At 46.7% G+C, this 19,978-nt stretch overlaps 1 protein-coding gene across 1 annotated transcript in view; it reads right to left on the bottom strand.

The window, feature by feature from the left end:
* Nucleotides 1–13,309: 13,309 nt before the first annotated feature.
* The window catches only part of LOC112548271 (C-type lectin domain family 7 member A-like), a 13,177-nt gene continuing 6,508 nt past the window's right edge, over nucleotides 13,310–19,978 (bottom strand). The window contains exons 5-8 of the mRNA XM_025193513.1: nucleotides 17,021–17,143; nucleotides 15,486–15,628; nucleotides 14,926–15,068; nucleotides 13,310–13,466 (exon numbers count right to left, since the gene is read on the bottom strand). Of these exons, the coding sequence (XP_025049298.1) occupies nucleotides 13,322–13,466; nucleotides 14,926–15,068; nucleotides 15,486–15,628; nucleotides 17,021–17,143 (554 nt within the window). The 3' untranslated portion in view covers nucleotides 13,310–13,321. The remainder of the gene's footprint in view (nucleotides 13,467–14,925; nucleotides 15,069–15,485; nucleotides 15,629–17,020; nucleotides 17,144–19,978) is intronic.

Raw genomic sequence — 19,978 nt, forward strand, 5'->3', positions numbered from 1 at the left:
CACCTCCTCTCCAAACTGTACTTCCAGGCACAGTAGTCTGGGAGCTGACCTTGCCTCTAAAGACTGATGTGAGAAAGGCATTGAGCACTTCAGCCTTTTCTGCATCCTCCATCACTAGGAGCATTTATACACATAGCTTTTCATCCCACCATGCACCAGAAATTCACCACTTTGGAGCAGACTTGATTAATTGATTAATTGAATCTGCTCTGCATACAAGCTGATGCGAACTGCATTGCACCCGAGTAACAGGTCAGGTTGGTGGATGGAGTCCCCCACATAAGGGAGTCTCCAACCACCATCACCTATTGATTATTTTTGGTGATGGTGGTCTCAATCCTTCCCACCTTAGGGAGGCCTGGCCTGTCCTCCTCTACCAATGGAATGTGCTTTTCCCTGTCTGTTGCATATGTGTTCTCCAGATGAACTGCTTCAGGTGGAGATGAAGACTTCTGCTTGCTGCCAGAGGTCACAAGCTTTCATCTTCCACCTTCCTGGGAGTCTATGCCTTGTCCCTTCTCTAACACTGCCTCTAGCAGTTTTTCCTCTACAGTCCCAGAGGTCTCCTCCAGCATTAAATGCATGAACTCCTCATGGCGGAGGATGTTTCAGAGCCTCACTACCTCCTCCTGCAGTTCTCTTGCCTGCCCCCTGAGAGACAAAGGTTTAAAAAGTCTATGGTGTAAAGTTACATTTTCAGTGCACAAAATACTACTGCTTTGCTGTGTTTAATAGCCCTGGGCCTACATGAAAATATTCCCCAATTTCTAAACATAGCAAGAAGACTGCAGTGAAGGTTCTCAGCTGGTATCAAGCAGCCTAGCTCTAGGGAGTTGAGCAAAACTAAGCCCATTCCTACCAGCTAAATTCTGGCCCAGAATAATCACATGTAACATTTCAGAAATGCTAGTTACTTCAAACCAAAATTATCTGGTGTACAGGAGACCACACACATTGCACATCATGTGCTAAAAGGGTTTACACAGTCAATACTGGAAACCACAATTCAGCTGTGACCTCAGAGCTTTCTGACCACAGCAGCATGACTACCATCAAGTGTGACTCAGTGCAGGTTGGAGATAGTGTAGATATGTACTATTATAGATTAAGGAAAGAAGCTATATAGAGAGAACACACGCTTTGGGGAAACCAAGTTCACTTCATCATATTCTGAGAAAGGACAGCACAGAGCAAACTATGAAGTGGAGGCTGCAGTGGTGCCAAGTCCTGTTCCCAGCCTGTGTACCTGCACCAAGCAGCCACCACAGAGTTTCTGGGCTTTAGGCTCAGCAGGATCTCAGGTGCTTGGAGACTTCCCACTTGGTTCACAGGAGAGATGCAGCAGGAGGGAGCTTGTTGTGCTCCCTGCCCAACTTGATGGCTTAAATAAACATCATAGCACCCCAGAGCATGCATTTTAATAGAAGCTCCATGAGGTCACCAATAAGATGAAGTTAGTGTCAGGATGCGGCAAGATCCCTTATGATAGTAGAGCTTTGCACTTGCAGGGATTCCAGTGAGGCAGCTGAACTTCTTCAAGAAGGAGGACAAACTGGATTGGTTCATAGTATCTGACATCTACACAGCTTCAGCCTGCTCTGCTTTGCAAGTATAAAGGCAAAGGAACTCATCAAATAAATTCAGTAAAATGTAGTGCTGTCAGTTTTATTACCCTACACATTTAGGTCTTGACAAATTGTCTGTATTGAAAACTATATAGGAGATTCTGAATTATCTGATTTACTACAGACTTCTTGAAATTAAGCCTTTCAATTTCTGAAGTCACATTTGTTCTTGCTTTGAGATGCCATACCAGTTTAGGGGAGAAAAAAACAGGAACAATATTTGGACCAAAGTTTCCCCTGCTTACTCTTTGAAATATTTTGTTTCACGTGAAAGGAAATTTATTCCACTTAGCTTTCTCCACAATTAAAAAAAAAAAAAAAAACAAAGCAAAACACAAAATATTATTCTGAGTCAATCAAAAACCTTTTTCTTGACTTTTCAGATTTGCCAGAGAATTGAACTAACAGATTTTTGCCCTAGCATAATACTGTTCATGAGGAGTTGTGTTTCTGGATTAGGTTGGTTTCAGACTTGTGGAAATGTCAATTGCTTTGTGATCATTGCCTGTTGCCTACTCAGTGATGTGCCTTGAAAACCAGAGCAACACAAAAGTTTTGTATACTATAACTACTCTTGTTCCATGTCTCCACTGGCTTTGTTTTTTTCTCTAAACACACATTAAAGCCTGGACTCTAAACAGCTTTTGACTGGGCAAAACCATGCTCCAGTCTTGGGAGCCAAAATCTGTCATTCCATAGGATTACCTTCCTATAGCCACAATCATTTCCTCAGCTTTAGTATGACTGAATATTGTGATTTTTTTTTTTTTTAAGGTACTGGGTGAGGAGGTTCCTAAACTTCTGTGAAACTGTGTGAAACTATGACTGGTCAGAGCAGACTGAAGGATTGCATTTACTCAAATATAAGATGCCCCCCCCCAATAATTAGATACTATATATTGACAATTTAAAATATTGGTATAATTTTCCAGGTATAGAATCTAATTGTTAGAGGTTTGCCTTGAATCTGTCCCCTTCCCACTGCTACAGCAAGGAAAATACATCTAGAGAATGAGGTAGATCCTTTGTCCTCTGCTCATGGAAATAGGGAACAATTTGAAAACACTGACCTTGAAATCAAATTGCCTATAGTAATTTGCCCTTAGGCAAATTTCTATGGGTGCATCCAGAATTGATGCATTTTACCTTTAAAAAACAAACAAACAAACAAAAAACCCTGCAAGTTTTAGTACAGGTATTCCATAAAAGCACTTTTAAGCACCACAAATAGGCAAAGTTCTTTGACTAGATGTTATATGTTTTATTAGACCAGTTACTCAGTTGGTCTAGTAAAATGTAGCACATCTACTCAAAGAACCTTGCCTGCCTATATCCTTAGACCAACACGGCTACAACTGAAAATACAGATTTTAAGCACCACATTCCTACCTATACAAACTATGAATAATATTAATCCAAAGCAGGCTGGGCCTCAGCTAAGTCAACAGCATTTCAAGCCATGGAGACACTACAGCTCAGCCCTGCTCAGTATGTGCTTGTACAGCAGATATCCCCCAAAAGGATCCAGTTAGCCCCCGACTCATGACTAGAACTAGATGTTCTGGTCACAAGTCCTGGGATCCTCCAAACATTTATACTCAGGGCAACCTTGTCTGGCTCCACCTCCTGGAGAGCAGGGCCACACAAATTGTATGTAACAGGCTGAAAGAGGGGGTGACAGAGGGATTCTGGGTGTGCTGTTCAGAGCCCTGTTTGGTGCTGTTTGACAGACATTTAAGGTTGGTGAAGAAACAGGAATATTGGAAATGGAAAGAAAGGCATAGCTCAACTGTGGGAGTAAAGAAGTCGTCAAAATGTCTTCCCTGTAGTAGCTCACCATAATTTTAAAAGAGTCATAGCTGAGGAGAACTGAGTGCAATTGAAACTATTATATATTTTATGGAGTTCATTGGCCTATGCTTGGGAAAGGTTGCAATCAGTGCCATAGCTGCTTGGCTGCTTTTTGGCTAGGATCAAATGTGGTGGCTGGGTGGAGGCCCAGTATACTGCCTGGATTGATGCCAGAAGCACTGGTGGGGATGGAGCAATGGGATGAAGAGGAAGAAGGTGGAGCTCTCAGAGCCCAGAACAGCATCAGTGATAGTCCTGGAGAGGAGGATGACAGTTATGGAAGAGAAAATGGACCAAGTGATGAGAAGTGAATTGGAGAGTGGAAGCAAAGTTCCAGAATCTGATGGCAGATGGACGAAGGTGAAGAAGAAATGATGAAAGAAGGTAGGAAAGAAAGATGTGATGTGACTGGCCATGTTGGAGGAGGTTATATAGAAGAAAGCAATGATGGAAGAGTCCATTTGGTAGGAAGAACAGGAGAAGAGGAAGAGAGGAGGTCAGAAGAGAAATGAAGAATGAAACAGTGATTGAAGGGAAGATGAAGGCTAGTGGGAGGGATAAACCAGATCTGTAAACAGAAAGAAGATGGGAGGCAGAAAGATAAGTAATAAAACATTCTGCACAAATATCCAGTGACATGCCTCATAGTGCAATCAATTCCATAAAAGCAAACGAGTTATATTGCTCTTTTATTCTCTTTCATCTTGGATTTTGATAAAAAATTGAGGAGCAAATAAAGCAAACATTGTTTTTATGCCTAGTTCTAGAATAAAATGACAAGGGGTCTTAACTTCATTGTACCCTTCAGTATATATCCATTCTACCATACACTACCCCTTTTTTTCTACATCCATTCCATCCTTTTTATGCAGCAGTTTAACTAGGAAGATAACCAACTCCACAATAATTCTGAAGGAAATCCCTAGTGTCACCCTAACAGGGGCAGTTTTCATGGCTCAAAGAAAACTGAATTATACTGTCCTTTCTTTGCTCCAACAGGACTAATTAGGTTTACAGCGTCCATTGGTAAGACAAAAGCAATTAATATAAACGTAAGAGGTTTCACCAATGTAATGCATGGAAAACTTTTGTTACAAGTATTTATAACTTTTATATTTGGAGGGGAAGATCAAAAAGCATAGGAACATTTGAGAGACTTGGAACCATGACAAAATATCTCTTTTCTCTGGTCCTCAGTGGCCACATCTCCACAAGACATTGACTGCACAGTAGCTCATGACTACTGCACAGTAGGGCTGTGCGAAATTTTGCCACCAGTTTTGTTTTGATGCTGTTTCAACGTGTTTCAAGATTGAAACAGAAATCAAAACAAAAAAGATATAGTTGACACAGCCTTGAAGCAAAACGAGGCAAGTCAAAACGTTTTGCCATTTCAACAGTTTTGACATTTTGCCCATAGGCTGTAATGGGGAAGATCACAACAGCCTATAACTTTGTCAATTCTGGCCTGATTTAGATGAAACTTTGCAGAATGATAGCACCCTCTGAGGGCATTAAGTCTACCCAGTCTCAAGGATATAGGTGCAGGGGGCCAGGGAAACTGCACCCCAATGCCTTGAAAGCAAAACTCATGCCATGCATATGTGTTAAGCCACAGCAAGATCAAAACTACATGCATGCTAGCCCCTGCTGAGGCCACAAAGACTGCCAGATTTCAAGGAGATATGTGCAGGGGTTTGGGGGAAACTGCACTTCAAGCTGTGGACAAGCAAAACTCGTGACATGGGTGACACTATGTATGTTAAGGCGCAGCAGGGTGAACGCTGCAAGCCTGCTAGGCCCTGCTGGCCAGGAATCCTGCCAGCTTTCAAGGAGATCAGTGCAGGGGGGTTCTGGGGCCCTGCACCCCTAGCTGCTGACAGGCAAAACTCATGATATGGGTGTTTGTGCAACTGCTGCCTCTCATCAGGTAGCAGGACTGAAGATCCCCCATCACTTGCCACCATAGACGTGGGGGTAATAATTGACCACAATATGAACATGAGCCAGCAGTGTGATGCTGTAGCCAGCAGGGCCAACAATACCCTGGCATGTATCATTTGATTCATCTCCAGCAAAACCAGCAAAAACATTGCAAAGAAGTGATTCTCCTGCTCTACTCAGCTCTACTTAGCATTGGTGAGACTGCAGCTGGTGTACTGCATTTAGTTCTGGGCTCCGCATTTTAACAAGGACATGGTAAAGGTTGAGAGAGTCCAGAGAAGGGGTACCCATATGATCAGAGACTTGCACAGCAAGCCATATGAGGAAAGGCTGAGGGACCTGATACTCTTCAGCCTGAAAAAGAGAAGGCTGAGAGGGGACTTGGTAGCAGTTTACCACTATATCAGAAGCATATGTCTAGGGCTCGGTGAACAACTGCTCACCAGGGCAACCTTGGGGAAAACCAGAAGTAATGGTCACAAACTCCTGGAAGATTGTTTCAGGCTCATTTCAGACTCAACATTAGGAAAAACTACTTCACAACTAGGGTGTCCAGACTGTGGAATAAGCTCCCTCCAGACGTGGTGCAATCACCTTCCTTGGAAATCTTCAAGAGGAGACTGGACAGTCACCTTGCTGGGGTCACCTGTTGTCTTTCCAGCTTGGTGCAAGGGGCTGGACCCAATGATCTTCCAAGGTCCCTTCCAGCCTCACAATTTATGGATCTATGATTGGCTGGAGGCTAAGTCTTAGGCGATGTGGCTTTGAAACAGCTCTTCCAGAGACTTCCAGAGCAAACTTGGTCAGGTTCCTTAGCCTCCCTGAGCCCCAGCTAATCACCTGTAAATGGAGTAATTACACTTCCCAATTCACAGGAGTATTGTGAGAATAAATTCATTAAACAACTGTGAGGTACAATGACAGGCTTCCTGGCTGCAGCGGGGCCTAGCAGGCCTGCAGTTTTCACCCCCCTCTGCCCCAAGCCAGACACAGTCCCACAAGCACCCATGATACAAGTTTTGCCTGTCAGCAGCTAGGGGTGCAGGGTCCCAGAAGCCAGAACCCTGCACCTATTTCCTTGGCACCTGGCAGTCTTTGTGGCTGCAGCAGGGGCTAGCATGCCTGCAGTTTTGACCCTGCTGTGGCTTAACACATACACGTGACATGAGTTTTGCTTTAAAGATTTTGGGGTGCAGTTTCCTCAATCCCCTTGCACCTATCTCCTTGAAACATGGCAGGCTTCATGCCCGCAGAAGGGGCTACCATTTCTGCAAGTTTCATCCAAATCCAGCCATAAATGGAAAAGTTATAAACTGTTTCATCCTTCCCCATTATAGCCTATGGGTGAAATGTCAAAACTGTTTCAACGGAAAGGAACAGAACAGCGGTTTTGAATAGAAACAAAATTTGAAATGGAACTCTGTTCCATCGAAATGTCGAATTGCTGGTCAAAATGGAATGCTGCTGTTTCACACAGCCCTGCTGCCCAGTAGTGTTGTGTCGCAGAAAACTACTGTGCAGTCAGTGGCACAAAAAAGTTGTTTGGCAGTGCTGCTGAGCAATAAATCCAGTTACTGTGCAGTCATCTAGTACTTGTTTATACAAGTACTAAGTGACTGCACAATAATGACTGTGAAGTCAGCATGATGCAGCCAGCAATGATGGAATCATTAGGAGTACTGTCTACCTCTGGGATTTCTGATGACCTGAATATTGTGTGCCCCGAAAAGTTTCCAACTACACTCCTGGTACTGGTCTCACTTACCTTTGCATCAGCAAATGTTCATGGAGTTTCATTACAATCCGCACATTCCTTCTTCAGCCTCATTCCTCACCTAGAAACTTTCGAACTGCCAAATAAATTTGAACTCTCAAGAGAATAACATTGGCCTAAAGCCTCTGGATTCATACAATCATGGGAACATAGACAAGTAGGCCTGGAGGGGACCTTCATAGGTCATCAATCCAAGCCTCTGCCTGAGACAGGATCATCCCCACCCAAGCCATTCTGTACACTTTCACTGTTTAACCTCTTAGCAAACCTCCACCATCAACCCTAACACAACACAAAACATAACCCCCTATTTCTCCTCATTTCTTTTTACACTTTGTTTCTTTCATGTCTTGCCATTGTAGTTGTAAAAGAAAACATACACTCACAATAGCTGCCTCTCCAGCTTCTGTGAGAGTTTCCTGAGATGCAGCTGTGCAGGCACGATAAGCAGAGATCTCTTATTTGGAGATATTTTGGGTCACCATCTCCAATATTGTCAACTGATCTCTACTCTTCTCGGCCCTATCAATCTAGGCAAGTTTAGAGATAATGTTAGAGAGCTAGCAGTACCATTACACACTTACTTTGGGCACCACAGATCCCAGTGATTATCAGGAAAATGAGGCACAGTGGCATGATCCCAAGATCTAGTGGCACCATGGGGAAGATGGTGGGGCTAGCCCTAGTACAGAGATGGAGAAAAAAAGAACCCTGTGGAGATGAAGTGAGGTTGGGATGGAGTGCACTGGTGTATTTCTGGGGTGTAGGTTGTAGCCATGTTGGTCTAAGGACACCCAAAGAGCCTTGGATTATTTCCATAATGTATAATCCAGACCAAGCCACAAACATGGAAGAAAACTTCTTAAGTGTCTATCACTGAGTAGACAGTTGCTGTGACTGGGTGGCAAAGAGAGTGTTTGGGCAGAAGTGTGTGCCTGAGGCTCATGGGGCTAGAGGACAAGTGGTCTTTGCTTTCTTCTGGCCACAATTGGAACTCAGCCCTCAGAGTCACTGGCTAGCACTGCCTCAGTTCCAGGGAACAAAACTTCCAAGAGAAACCCCAGATAAATGCAGGTGGCTCTACATGGAAACTATTGGATCATAGTGTACAATAGAGCAAAACAGTGTGTGGGTTCAGTAACGGGTGTAAGAGATTACTTGCTACATGGCAGGGCTGTGGGGATGACCAACCACAGCCATAACCTGCATCTACTGGAACACTTTCTGGGCACATCTACATGCGCAATTAATATGCACTTCTGCATGTATGCCTAGACTACAGCACACTGAGCTGTGACACAGCAGCCCCAGATGACAGCCAGCCCAGAGGGTCAGCTTGCCATCCTAGAGCTGCTCCAACTGGGTTCAATGTGCTGCAGAGGGGCTTGCTGGGGCATGAGGGTGCTTCAGTGTGAGACTAGCCAGCAGGCAGCCCCTGCACTGAAGCACCCTCATGCACCAGCCAGCTTGATTAGTGACTACATGCGCATTGGTGTAGAGTAAAAAACTCCACCTCAGGATAATATTTGTATTTACAAGTACTAACTTGCAGCAGAGTTAATTAGTTTACTTCATCCTAATAACCCATCATGTGGAGATGCTGAGACATTAGGCAACTCTGCAGTAAATGCCTCATGTAGTTGAGTCCTCTAAGGCACAAGGGAATGAGCAAACAGCACTGGGGTGGTTCCGGGCTGTCTTGTTTGCATTGAGGTCTGAGGTGGCAAAGGTGGCCTGGAAAGGCTGGACTCAAATCCAAGCTAAGCACACATTACTACTAGGGCTGTACAAGGCTTCAGACCATGCTTCGGATCCAGAGAAGCTTCAGAGCCTTCAGCATCTGAAGCAGCATGTCCAGATCAAAGTGCTGGCCTCATTAGGCTTCCCGAAGTGGTTCAGAGCTTCCAAAGCGCTTCGGAAAAGCTTAAAAGCCTACTCGGAGATCCGGCCATAGGGTATAATGGGGAATCAATGAAATATCTATAATGTTGTTGGTTTTTGTCTGATTTGGATGAAACTTGCAGGGATGGTAGCAGCTGCTGGAAGCATGAAGCCCGCCAAGTTTCAAGAATATCAGTGCAGGGGTTTGGGGGGAACTGCACCTCAAGCTGCTAACAGGTAAAACTTGTGACAGATAACTCTGTGTGTGTTAAGGTGCAGCGAGCTGGAAACTGCAGGGGTTGTGGCCCCTGCTCAGGCCACAAAGCCTGCCAGCTGTCAAGGAGATGGGTGCAGGGGGAATCTGGCTTCTAGGGCCCTGCACCTCTGGCTGCTGACAGGCAAAACTCATGACATGGGTGCTCATGCACCTGACTGTTTCTCTCTTGGGGCAGTTGATTGTCTGTATCGATTATTTCCTTTTCTTAGTCTGTGGTTTTGTATGTATTAATCATTTCTAATTAACTCATAATGACCTTAATTAGCAAGGATTAACACCTACAAACACAGCCAGCAGGCTTCGTGGCTGCAGCAGTGGCGACCATCCCTGCAGCTTTCACGCTGCTGCGCCTTAACACACGCAGTGTCACCCATGTCACGGATTTTGCTTGTCCACAGCTCGAGGTGCACTTCCTCCTAAACCCCTGCACCTATCTTCTTGATCTTCTTGAAACTTGGCAGGCTTTGTGGCCTCACCAGGAGCTACCATCCCTGCAGTTTTCACCCTCCTGTGGTGAAACACATACATGTGACATGAGTTTTTGCTTTCAAGAATTTGTGGTACAATTCCCCCCGAACCCCTGCACGGATCTTCTTGAAACTTGGCAAGCTTCATGCACTCAGCAGAGACTACCAACCCTGAAAATTTCATCCAAATCAGACAAAAAGTCAACAAAGATATAGCTATCTCATTCATTCCCCATTATACCCTACAGCCAGATCTCTGAGGCGGCTCCAAAGCCTAGGAGCCACTTTGGCCGGATCGAAGCAGGAACCTGGCCCAGAGCTCCAGATCAGATCCCTGGCATCTGAAGCAGCCAGATCCAAAGCTGGATTGAAGAGATGCCTACTTGCACAGGCCTAACCACTACCTATGTCCCATATGGTATTTCTTCACCCAGCATGCTGAGGAGTCTGACTGGAGTTCTGGAGGAGTTCCCAGTCTGAGGACTGACAAGGTGTCCTCTTGTCCCCACATTCCTGGTGAGCTCTAGCAGAGATCTTTAAACTTGCATAACATGGAGTCAGTGACATGATGAGATTTGAGGAGGAACTGGGGGAGGTCTCACGTTGATTTAGACCCAGCAGGTGGAACAGCTCAGAATTATGGCTGGGAGATAAATGGTTACTTATTCTGACAAAAACATGATGGTTTCAAACAGGATTCCATTCTGCATCTGGTCAAAATGGCAAGGTCATTCAAAATGTATCATGATATAAAGAAAGGAAATGAGACTGAAAGAGGTGGAGAAACTCCCCCCTGAAGTGGCAGCAACTTCAGCATTCCCATCAGACATGAGAGAGCAAGGACTTCTTATACCAGGGGTTCCCAAACTGTGGTATGAGTACCCCTGGGGGTATGCACAACATCCCTGGGGGGTGCATGGGAGAATTTGTGTAATGGCAGGTTTAATTTTTATTATAATAATAATTGGCATTTAATGTGTTAAAACATAAAATATATGCTGGTAAGGGTACGTGGGCAGCTGGTAAATCTGGAAGTGTGTATGCAATAAGAAAAAAGTTTGGGAACCTCTATCTTAAACTATTCTCATCTTGCTGCACAGAACACCTGGCAGTTTGGTGGTTTCAAGAGTGAGGTAGTGATGTGCAATGGTCAATTCACTTTTAGCACTTTTCCAGCATTTCTCCCTGACATTCCTCAGGCCTACTGCACACAGGTATGAGCAGAGACATGCTCCTCTGTCTGTGTCTTACCCTCCATCTTCCCTTGTGTTGCTGTGGCTATGTCAGTGCGTGTCAGTGGGTTTCACTGTCACATAGCAATTTTCCACCCTGCCCTCCAAGGAAAAATCCAGCTTCTCCATGCATATCCCAGGCTGCCTCCTCTTTGGTGGAACAAAGCTTCTTTAACTCACGTCAGGTCCACACAACTGACACTTGCCCCTGGAACACCTACCCCCTCACCCCCTCCCACCCAGCACAAATCAGCTAAACCCTGCCCACAGCAATGTGCTGTTACACAGTGACAGCCCTGGAGCCCTGGGGAAGAGACGCCAGCATGTGTCCCCAAGGCAGTGAGCAGTTGTCACTGTTAGGAACAGAATGAGGAGTGGTGTCTGTCAGGGACTGGTGGCTGTGTGTGTGTGCAGATGTGCCCAAGGGCAGTGGATCAAAGGACAAGTGTGACAGAGGGTGGGGTTTACAGTCACCTCACCCTGATGGATGGGAGCCAGTCCCCTCCCTTCCTCCCAGGACAGAAAGATTGACAGCCTCTCCCCTTTCCCAGCACAAACTACACAGGAAGCCCTTGCTGCTGCTCTAAGATGTGCTGCTCTTGCACAAAGTGCACAGGGCAGAGACTTGTTCCAGATGGGTGACAGAAAGGGGGTGGGGTTAGGAGATGCTGCACAGACCTGGGATATCAGTGAGAAATGGAGATGCAGTGACACATGAGTCTGTGAGACAAAGACACTTTACTGTAAGCAAAGCACTTTCCATAGATTGTAATGGACAGTAGTAACCAGTACCCATTGCTCTACCATGGGGTCAGTGAACCTAATTCCTTTGGCCTGTCAGGAAACCCAGGTCCTGAAGCCCCAGGGACTGGCCTGGATGAGATGATGGAATCCATGGGACACTTGTGGAGGACCATGGTGACAGTGGGGCCTCAATACCTGTTTGGGAGCTGAATTGTAAACATCCATGTTTAAACATATTGGCCATAAGCCTTTTACTTAATATTCTCAGGTCTTGCCCTCCAGCTCAGCACTGCTGGGGGCTGAAAGGATCTGTGGAAAGAGGCTCCATCTCTCTTCATCCTCCTTTCACCCTTCAAAGAGACACAACAGCAGCATCACTAGCAGCATGACCAGTCGCATCCTGAGCACCAATATTGCACTGGAGGATGGAGGAGAGGGACAGAGTCTGACTGGGATCCATCTGCTCTCTGTTCAGGGAGGGATTCTCCTTTTTGTACCCTATGTTCAGGGCTCATCAGGAATTCCCTTTGCCCCACTCAGGTTCTGCACAGCACATGGGATCAAGGTGCTGCCACCCAGAAGACCTGATCACTGCTACTGGCTCTGCAACAGTCATTTCCCCAGCCCTAAATGGGGAGGAAAGGGTAACAGTGAAGGGACCATGGCCGGCACCTGCAGGAGGACACCTGATAGTGAGCCACCCACCCACTTTCCAGTGACACTTGCAGCCTGGTGACACCCAATAGGCCATTTCAGGGTATGGACCTCCCCCTGAGAGCCCCAAAGAGACCACAAAGGCATGCACAACCATTCCTGAAAGACCACACCCATGGCATTAATCAAGCATAGTGAAATGCAAGTGGTGGGAGATGGTTTATTTTTAGAACCAAGGTGACATTTCCATAGCAGATAGAGGACATGGAGCATTCCCAGGGTAGTGGTGGAAACCCCAGACTTTAGGGATCCTGCTGTTGGGCAGGGCCAGAGCCTGACTTGTACACAACAGGGGGCAACTGTGCCTGGGCATGAGCAGTCATTGGGAGATAAAGGGTATCTGATTTCCATAGGCCTATGATGCCCTGCACAGCTGTACACACCATTAGATCCTGGAACTTCCTGTTTGCCTGAGGGGTTGGCAAGTTACCATGAAAGCCCATCAGCATCAAGAAAAGAAGATACAAGGATGTAATGAAGGCAGGAGCGTCCCCTCACTGCTTACAGATGCAGCTTGGCTGTGGGGGAGAGAGATTGCTGTCACCTAGCACAGGCATGAACTGGAAAAGATGACAGAAGAGGTGAGGTTTTCCATTGTCTATGTGGCTTCACAGCCAGTCCTAGATTAGCAGTTGCACTGCCCCTGGATGAAGTTTAGGATAATGCTGTCCTCCCTGCAAACAGCAGCACAGTATCCAGGGATTTCTGCTGTTGGATCCATTTCCATTCCCAAGCTCCACGCTCCTCTTTCAGGTGCAGTGATCTCCTTGGCCAGCCCCTACCGCGCCATTTGTCTGGTGGGTCAATCAAGTTTATTTTTTTCCTTGTGCTTTCTTCTTCTTCTCACAAATGCAGAAACGAGTTTCTCCACAGCCTCCAGGTTTCACTTTATCACCTTGCAAATATGCACAAGCTCCACCATCGTAATTATGAGGACTGGGGTCTGAGAGCACAAACCTGGAAGGCAAAACCACAAGCTACAGTCAGGTCTATTCTTCTGACCTCCTGTGTCAGAACACAGAGCTAAGAGTTCTCCCTGATTTATAGCAGTGACCTCAGGGGATGTTCAAGCCATGGCAACAGGAAAGTTGGAGATGCTTTGTAGCTCAAGCCTGTAATTGGTTGGATGGCAAACAGCTAGCACAAGACCCCTTCACTCTCATGGCACATTTATAAGACAGGGTGGGATCCAGTTTGATTCCTCAACCCACTTCATGTGAGAACAACTTCAGTGCTCCAGAAATTGCTCCTGGAATCAAATTTGCTAAATCGTTTCTTTCCTCCCTATCCTGTGCCTGCATGCTGACCCAGAGAGATCTCTATTCCCAAAGTGGGTGAGAGAAGAGGCACCGGTTTCCCATACAACTCACAGATCACATAAGCTCAGGTGGTGTCCATGCGATAGATTCATGTACAATATGACTCTTCAACATGTCATGCACCTGTGATGCAGCAAACTTCCCTGTTCCCACTAACCCACCACCCACATCTATGATCTAACACTACCATCTCAAGAGCCATATTAAATGGCTACCCTGTATTATGGTATACTGGTCTGCAAGAGACATGGGAAATTGCAATAAAGTGGACAGTTTTCAGGAAAGAAAAGCTGTTTGAGGGCAGTGACGAAGTGTTATGATGCTATTCCAGCCCTGCTGGACATGGTCACTAGTCACAACCAGGGTGTGGGGAGCCTGTACAGAGGCAGTGGCATTTGGGGGTCTTTGAGATACAACACTGAACTAGTGGCACCAGCCCGCCACTGCCATCTGATAGTGCCAGACCCTCAAGGTTCCAGGGGGAATTACATGCAGGTGCAAGTGCTGCACTTTAGCACAGAGCTGAGGAGAGGTACACGACTGGTGCCTTCAGCTGCTCTGCCATGGACTGCCACTGCTGTTGCTGCCTTCTCCAACCCCTCCACACCATCAGGCAGCCTGTGTGCCCGCTTCCATGCCCCCGCCATATTAGGAGAAGTGGTATTTTCTGCAGTTAAGAGGGCAGGCAGATATTTTGCAGAACGGGTCATCCCCTTCCTCCCTCCAATGCTGCTGGGGCCAGCAGAAGGTGCCACATGACACAGGGGTGATCCCTGGTATGTAAGATCTTGCAGATCTACTCCCTGAGGTACATACCAGGGGTCAGCAGGGGGCAGACAGTGGTAAAGAGATGAACAGGTCATTTTTTTTAAACAGTTCCTCTCAGCACTTGTGTGATTTACTTTGGCAGGGGAATGGCATCTGTTATATGTTTTGAATCTGAGCCTTATACACAAAATGTACATACATACAGACAGACACATACATACATCTTATTGGGTGTCAGAGTGAAGTGTGCTGCCAATTTTAATTTAGAAAAAATAGGTGCTCCAGGTGTCAAAGGTTTGGGAACCACTGCCCTAGTGACACAGACTTACAGGCCAGAGGAGAGAGCTGAATCATCCGTCCAGACCCACATCCTCTTTTTGGAGTCAAACGACAATCCAATCCAGAACGGGTAGTAGTATGCACTGCTTCCACGATCTTCAGCATATTCAAAAGACCTTGCAGTTATGAAGCCCTGCAATGCAATAAGATCAGATGGAATGGAAGTGAGCTCTCTCAGCCACGTGGAGAGCACCAGCAAAGTGCTATGGTATTACCAGAAGCCCTAGTGCAGAGATCCTTCCCTTGAAGAAAACTAGGTAGCCTACACCTGCATAAGAGCCAATGCCAGTCTAACCAGGTGAGTTCTCAAACATACTTCAGGTAACACTGTAAGATCAGACACATGGCTAAGCCTATGCACACAGTAGTCTGGAAATACAATAGAACTCATGTGTGCATATATATCAACCCTCTATCCATGCCATCCCCCCACACCTCCAGCCCAGAAACTGTGAAGCTGTGCCAGAAAGTGCAGCCCTAGAGCCTGGCTCCTTCCTGGCTTCATTCAAATGGTCACATTGTACTGATATATTACAAGAAATGCACACACCTGCTCTTCTTTACTCTCTATCATGAGCAGCAAGGCAGATTGAGAAATGCAGGAGGAATTACACTGCTCCCAAGTTCCTTTTTCAGGAGAAAACAGGTAGGACCTGTCCTGGCGGGCAGTCCACAGCCCTGGACACTTCTCCCCTGGAACAAAAACAGACCATGTATCAGCTCATCACGTTCCCCCATTTCTGTGTTCCTCTACCTTCACTGCTTGTGTCTCATGGGCCCTATAGTGTGTGTGTGGGGAGGAGAGGGTGGCAGCTTCTGCCACATACACCTGAAGGGGGATGGGTCTTCTCCTCCCAGAGTAGCTGCTTCAATGTAGACAATGGCAGGGACTTGCTTCCACAGCTGTCTGGTTGAGGCATGGTCCCGACAGCCTCTGCCATTTTAGCTGAGGCCAGACCAACATCTTGAGCCCCACCTGAGTTGAGGACCTGAGGCTTATTCCAGGAGGTCATGGTGGTGAAGAGGCAGGAGCACTAGGCCCTGTCCAACAGCTGCAAGTCATGGAACAGGATGGGGACAGTAATGAACCCTGGAGGAAAGATTTGGTTTTCCCTCCCCTGACAGGTCCTGAGAGTTCGGAAGATTTCCCATCTAGAAGTCTGAGGAACAGGCACAATTCTGAAAAAAAAATCATTACAGCAAAAGGACCTGCCCTTGTTTGTAATCCACTGTGCTGGACACTTCCCCCTCTGGAGCAAGTACACATCACTGATCAGCTCACCCCATTCCCCATCACTCTCATTCTGGGGATACCACAGTCAGAAAGAAAGAGGATGGGTGTTTTTCCTCAAAGGCTGGCAGCTGTGACTATGCAGAAAAGAAGAGTTGCTGGCTTCCCAGGCTACATGGGAGTGATAGGCCAGACAGTCACTGCCACCTTCTTTGAGGCCAAACCAACCTCCTGAGCCCCAGTTGGGTCAAGGAATAAGGGTTTGTTCCCAGCAGGGGGAGGTGAGCAAGAAGCAAGGCCACCCAGACTCATTGTGACAGAGGCAAGTCCCAGAACCAGACATGGGCAGTAATGACTACTGGAGGAAATGTTTTTTTCTACACCACTGAAAAGTTTTGAGAGGTCCAAAGTTTCCCATGTCCTGACTTCAGATGAAAGGCAAAATCCTGATTTCTTTTATGAGCTCCCAAAACCAACTCTTTTGTGTTTGGGTTACTCGATCTTTTCTGTGTGTGAACATGTTTTCACACTTTGCATCTGTTTTCCTCAGCATCTTAAATGAACCTCATACCAGGGAACCAAAATCATTTACTTTCCAAAGATTTTCACTCCCTGCCAGGCAGGGGATGGGGAAGAAAGCAGAGTGCTTTTTGATGGGAGGTATGGGGAGGGAGGATCTCCCCATTCTCCAGAACTCCCAACAAACAGGACCTCATGACAGCGTTTCCAAAGATATCCCTCAGCCAAAGCCAATACATCTCTGGGAGAGGGAAATACACTGTAGTTCCAGGACAGCCTCACGTATGTGACTGGACCTGCCCTGTGGAGACACCAGGTTCCAGCCTACAATTTACCTGTGTCCTTGGGCTTCTCCATTGTAGTTACAGGCAGGATAGGTGTTTGGCAGGACATCAGCTCAGAGGTGAGATGCTCCACTTGCTTCACAAGGCTGTCCTGCTCTCTGCCCAGCTGAACCTCTTAAACATCAGAACAGCACATCAGTGCCTGTACATAGAGGCTGTAGTGAAGTTTCACAGACCTGATCTCTTTTGTTGTGACCCAACCCCCCCTGTTGCATCAATAGGTTTTGAAGTTACAGCTGCTGGGCATTTTCTGGTGGAACACTTTTACTTATTGCAAAAAAATATTTATCAGAATTGAGCCCCTGTGCAGAAGCAGCTGTTTCAACAATACGTGCCATGGAACTGGGTCAGATTTGCAATGGAAACTGGCATGGCTCTCCCTGCCAGTTCGCTGCCCATAGGGTGGGGGCAGGGAGAGAGGGGAATTCCCCCGTGGCCCATCTTGCTGCCCGGGGTGGGGTGGTCCCCCATGGCAGGTCACTGCAGCCACTTCCAGGAGTGGCTGTGGCTGCTTCTGGGAGTAGCTGGAGTGATCAGCCGGCACTTGCAGGAGGGGTACCAGCGCTCCCGCCTGCCCCCTCTGACCAATGCCTAAGTGGTGAGCATGGCTCATCAGAGAGTGCACTGGTGCAGTGGTGCTCTCAGGGGGTGCATGTGTACCCCTGTGCACCCCCTACATGTTGCCACTGATCACCTGCCCACTCACCTCCCTGTTATCTGCAAGGAGCTTAAGGAAAGGCTCAGGCTCCCCAGCTCCTAGCACGTCCACCTGGAGGGAGGCAAAGGAGTCGGGGTTCCATGATGGCTTCCTTGCATGTCAGCCTTGGAGCTGGGCCTCCAGTGGCTTCCAAGCCCCCAAACAGAAAGCTGGGGATTGCATTTTGGCAAGAAATATCCAGGTTAAGTCTCTGTGCTCCCATCTGGGGTTAACAACGCTTACTATTTGTAATTTATTTATTTTTTTTGCGGAACTGAAATCCAGGCTCAACCTAACTGAAATCCTAGCTCAACCTACCTTAGCTGACAGACACTTCCTGAGTGATCACAGAGCAAAATGTCCAGAGTACCTGTCCCAACTAGCACATATCTGCTGAGATCATCTCCACACAGCTCCAAGGAGCTTTCAGATCATCATGCCTGACCACTGCAGAGGTCTACACCACAGCACAAGCTCATATTTCCAAACCAGTGCTCACTTAAGGAAGCAACCCACAGGTGGTGATGTGCCAGACTGACATTCTGCTTAACAAAAAAATATGACTAAAATTGTATTTTCAGGGCACAGAACAGCACAGATTTGTCCATGAGTAACAGCACTTTGAATGTATGAAAACATTTTCTATTTTCTAAACAGTCTTCAGGCCTGCAGGCCAATTCTCTACTGTGTTGATGAACCTAGCTGTAGGGAGTTCACTAGAGCTAGGCCCATTCACACTAATCTGAGGGTCTAGCGCAGAATTATCCATGTGTGCAGAAGCTCTAGTATCTTATAACAGAAATAGCCAGGTGTACAGGAGACAACACACATTGCATATAATCAACTAAAGGGGCTGAAGCAACCAGCAGCGAAAACCATAATGGAACTGTGACTTCAGTGTTTTTCAGACAAAAGCGTCATTGTCACTATCAAGCATGACCCAGCACAGGCTGCAATGGTAATGGAACTTAAACACTGCATCAAGCAGTTCCCATGAAGCTACTGGGCTTTGGATTTAAGAAGATACCATCAGTTGTGGGAGAGTCTCCACCTGAGGTGTGAGGGGATTTTTGTGCTCTGGGCCCAATGAAGTGACTTCCACATCAGAGTCGTCCCCCCACTCCCTCCTCCCCTCTCCCCCCAAAAAACAAACCAAAAAACCCCCCCAAAAATGGGCCAACATGTTTAGGACAGACCTTGAAGTCCATTTTCTCTGCAGCTGCCCTCTCACACCCCTGGATACACCTCAGGTACATCAATTATCTTTTCACAATATGGACATATTGGGAATCATTTCTACAGATGGTCTCTGTATTGTGGTGACACAAAGCCCCAGTAAGAGTGACACAATTTATGGTTAGAACAGTTAGAAACTTCCTAAGGGAAAATTTTTTCCATTGAAAAAAAAAAAGTTGAGTTCTCACAAGTGAACACAAACCGTTCCATTGGGACTAAACTTCTCATGGACGACAGAGAAGTTTGCAATGGAAACCCCCCAGGTGCCCTTCCAGCTCACCATCCCACCTGCTTCTCAGGCGCTTCATATGGAGAACCTGCAAATATGGAGGCCTAAGGGGTGGCCAACCTGGTGGAAATAGTGCAATCATGCCTGTAAAGGCTTCCAGGCTCTTCCATGGCATCTTTAGGGGCTTGCCACGTACCCAGGGCTCCCAGATCTTCCAAGCATTAAAATGAGATGCTGACAAATTTCATTTCTGTAAGAAATATCCAGGTCTGGGCTTTTCTTCCCCTGATTTGGTTTGAAAATACTTCCAATACCACAGTTCCAAACACACAGTCTTTTTGTGCAGGAGTGAAATTCAATCCCTAGCAAGCTCCAGTAGCCTAAAAACAAAATCACCAGGTGTCCAGGAGACCACATACATTGCACAGTGGATGGATGCCCCAATGGTCTGACAGGCCAGAACTGAACTGATTCAATTTTGCTGACCTCGTGAAGGAACATCTTGACAAGCTGGATACCTTCAAGTCAGCCGGCCCTGACAATCTTCACCCCAGGGTACTTAAGGAGCTGGCAAGCATCATAGCCCAGCCTCTAGCATGGATCTTTGAAAACTCTTGGCACTCTGGTGTAGTGCCCGAAGACTGGAAGAAGGCCAATGTGGTGCCTATCTTCAAGAAAGGGAGGAAAGTGGATCCGGCTAACTACAGGCCCATCAGCCTGACTTCTATCCCGGGGAAGATCTTAGAAAAGTTTATTAAAGAGGCCATCCTTAATGGACTGGCCGACG

This window comes from Alligator sinensis, unplaced genomic scaffold, assembly GCF_000455745.1.
Source record: "Alligator sinensis unplaced genomic scaffold, ASM45574v1 scaffold770_1, whole genome shotgun sequence".
NCBI lineage: Eukaryota > Metazoa > Chordata > Crocodylia > Alligatoridae > Alligator > Alligator sinensis.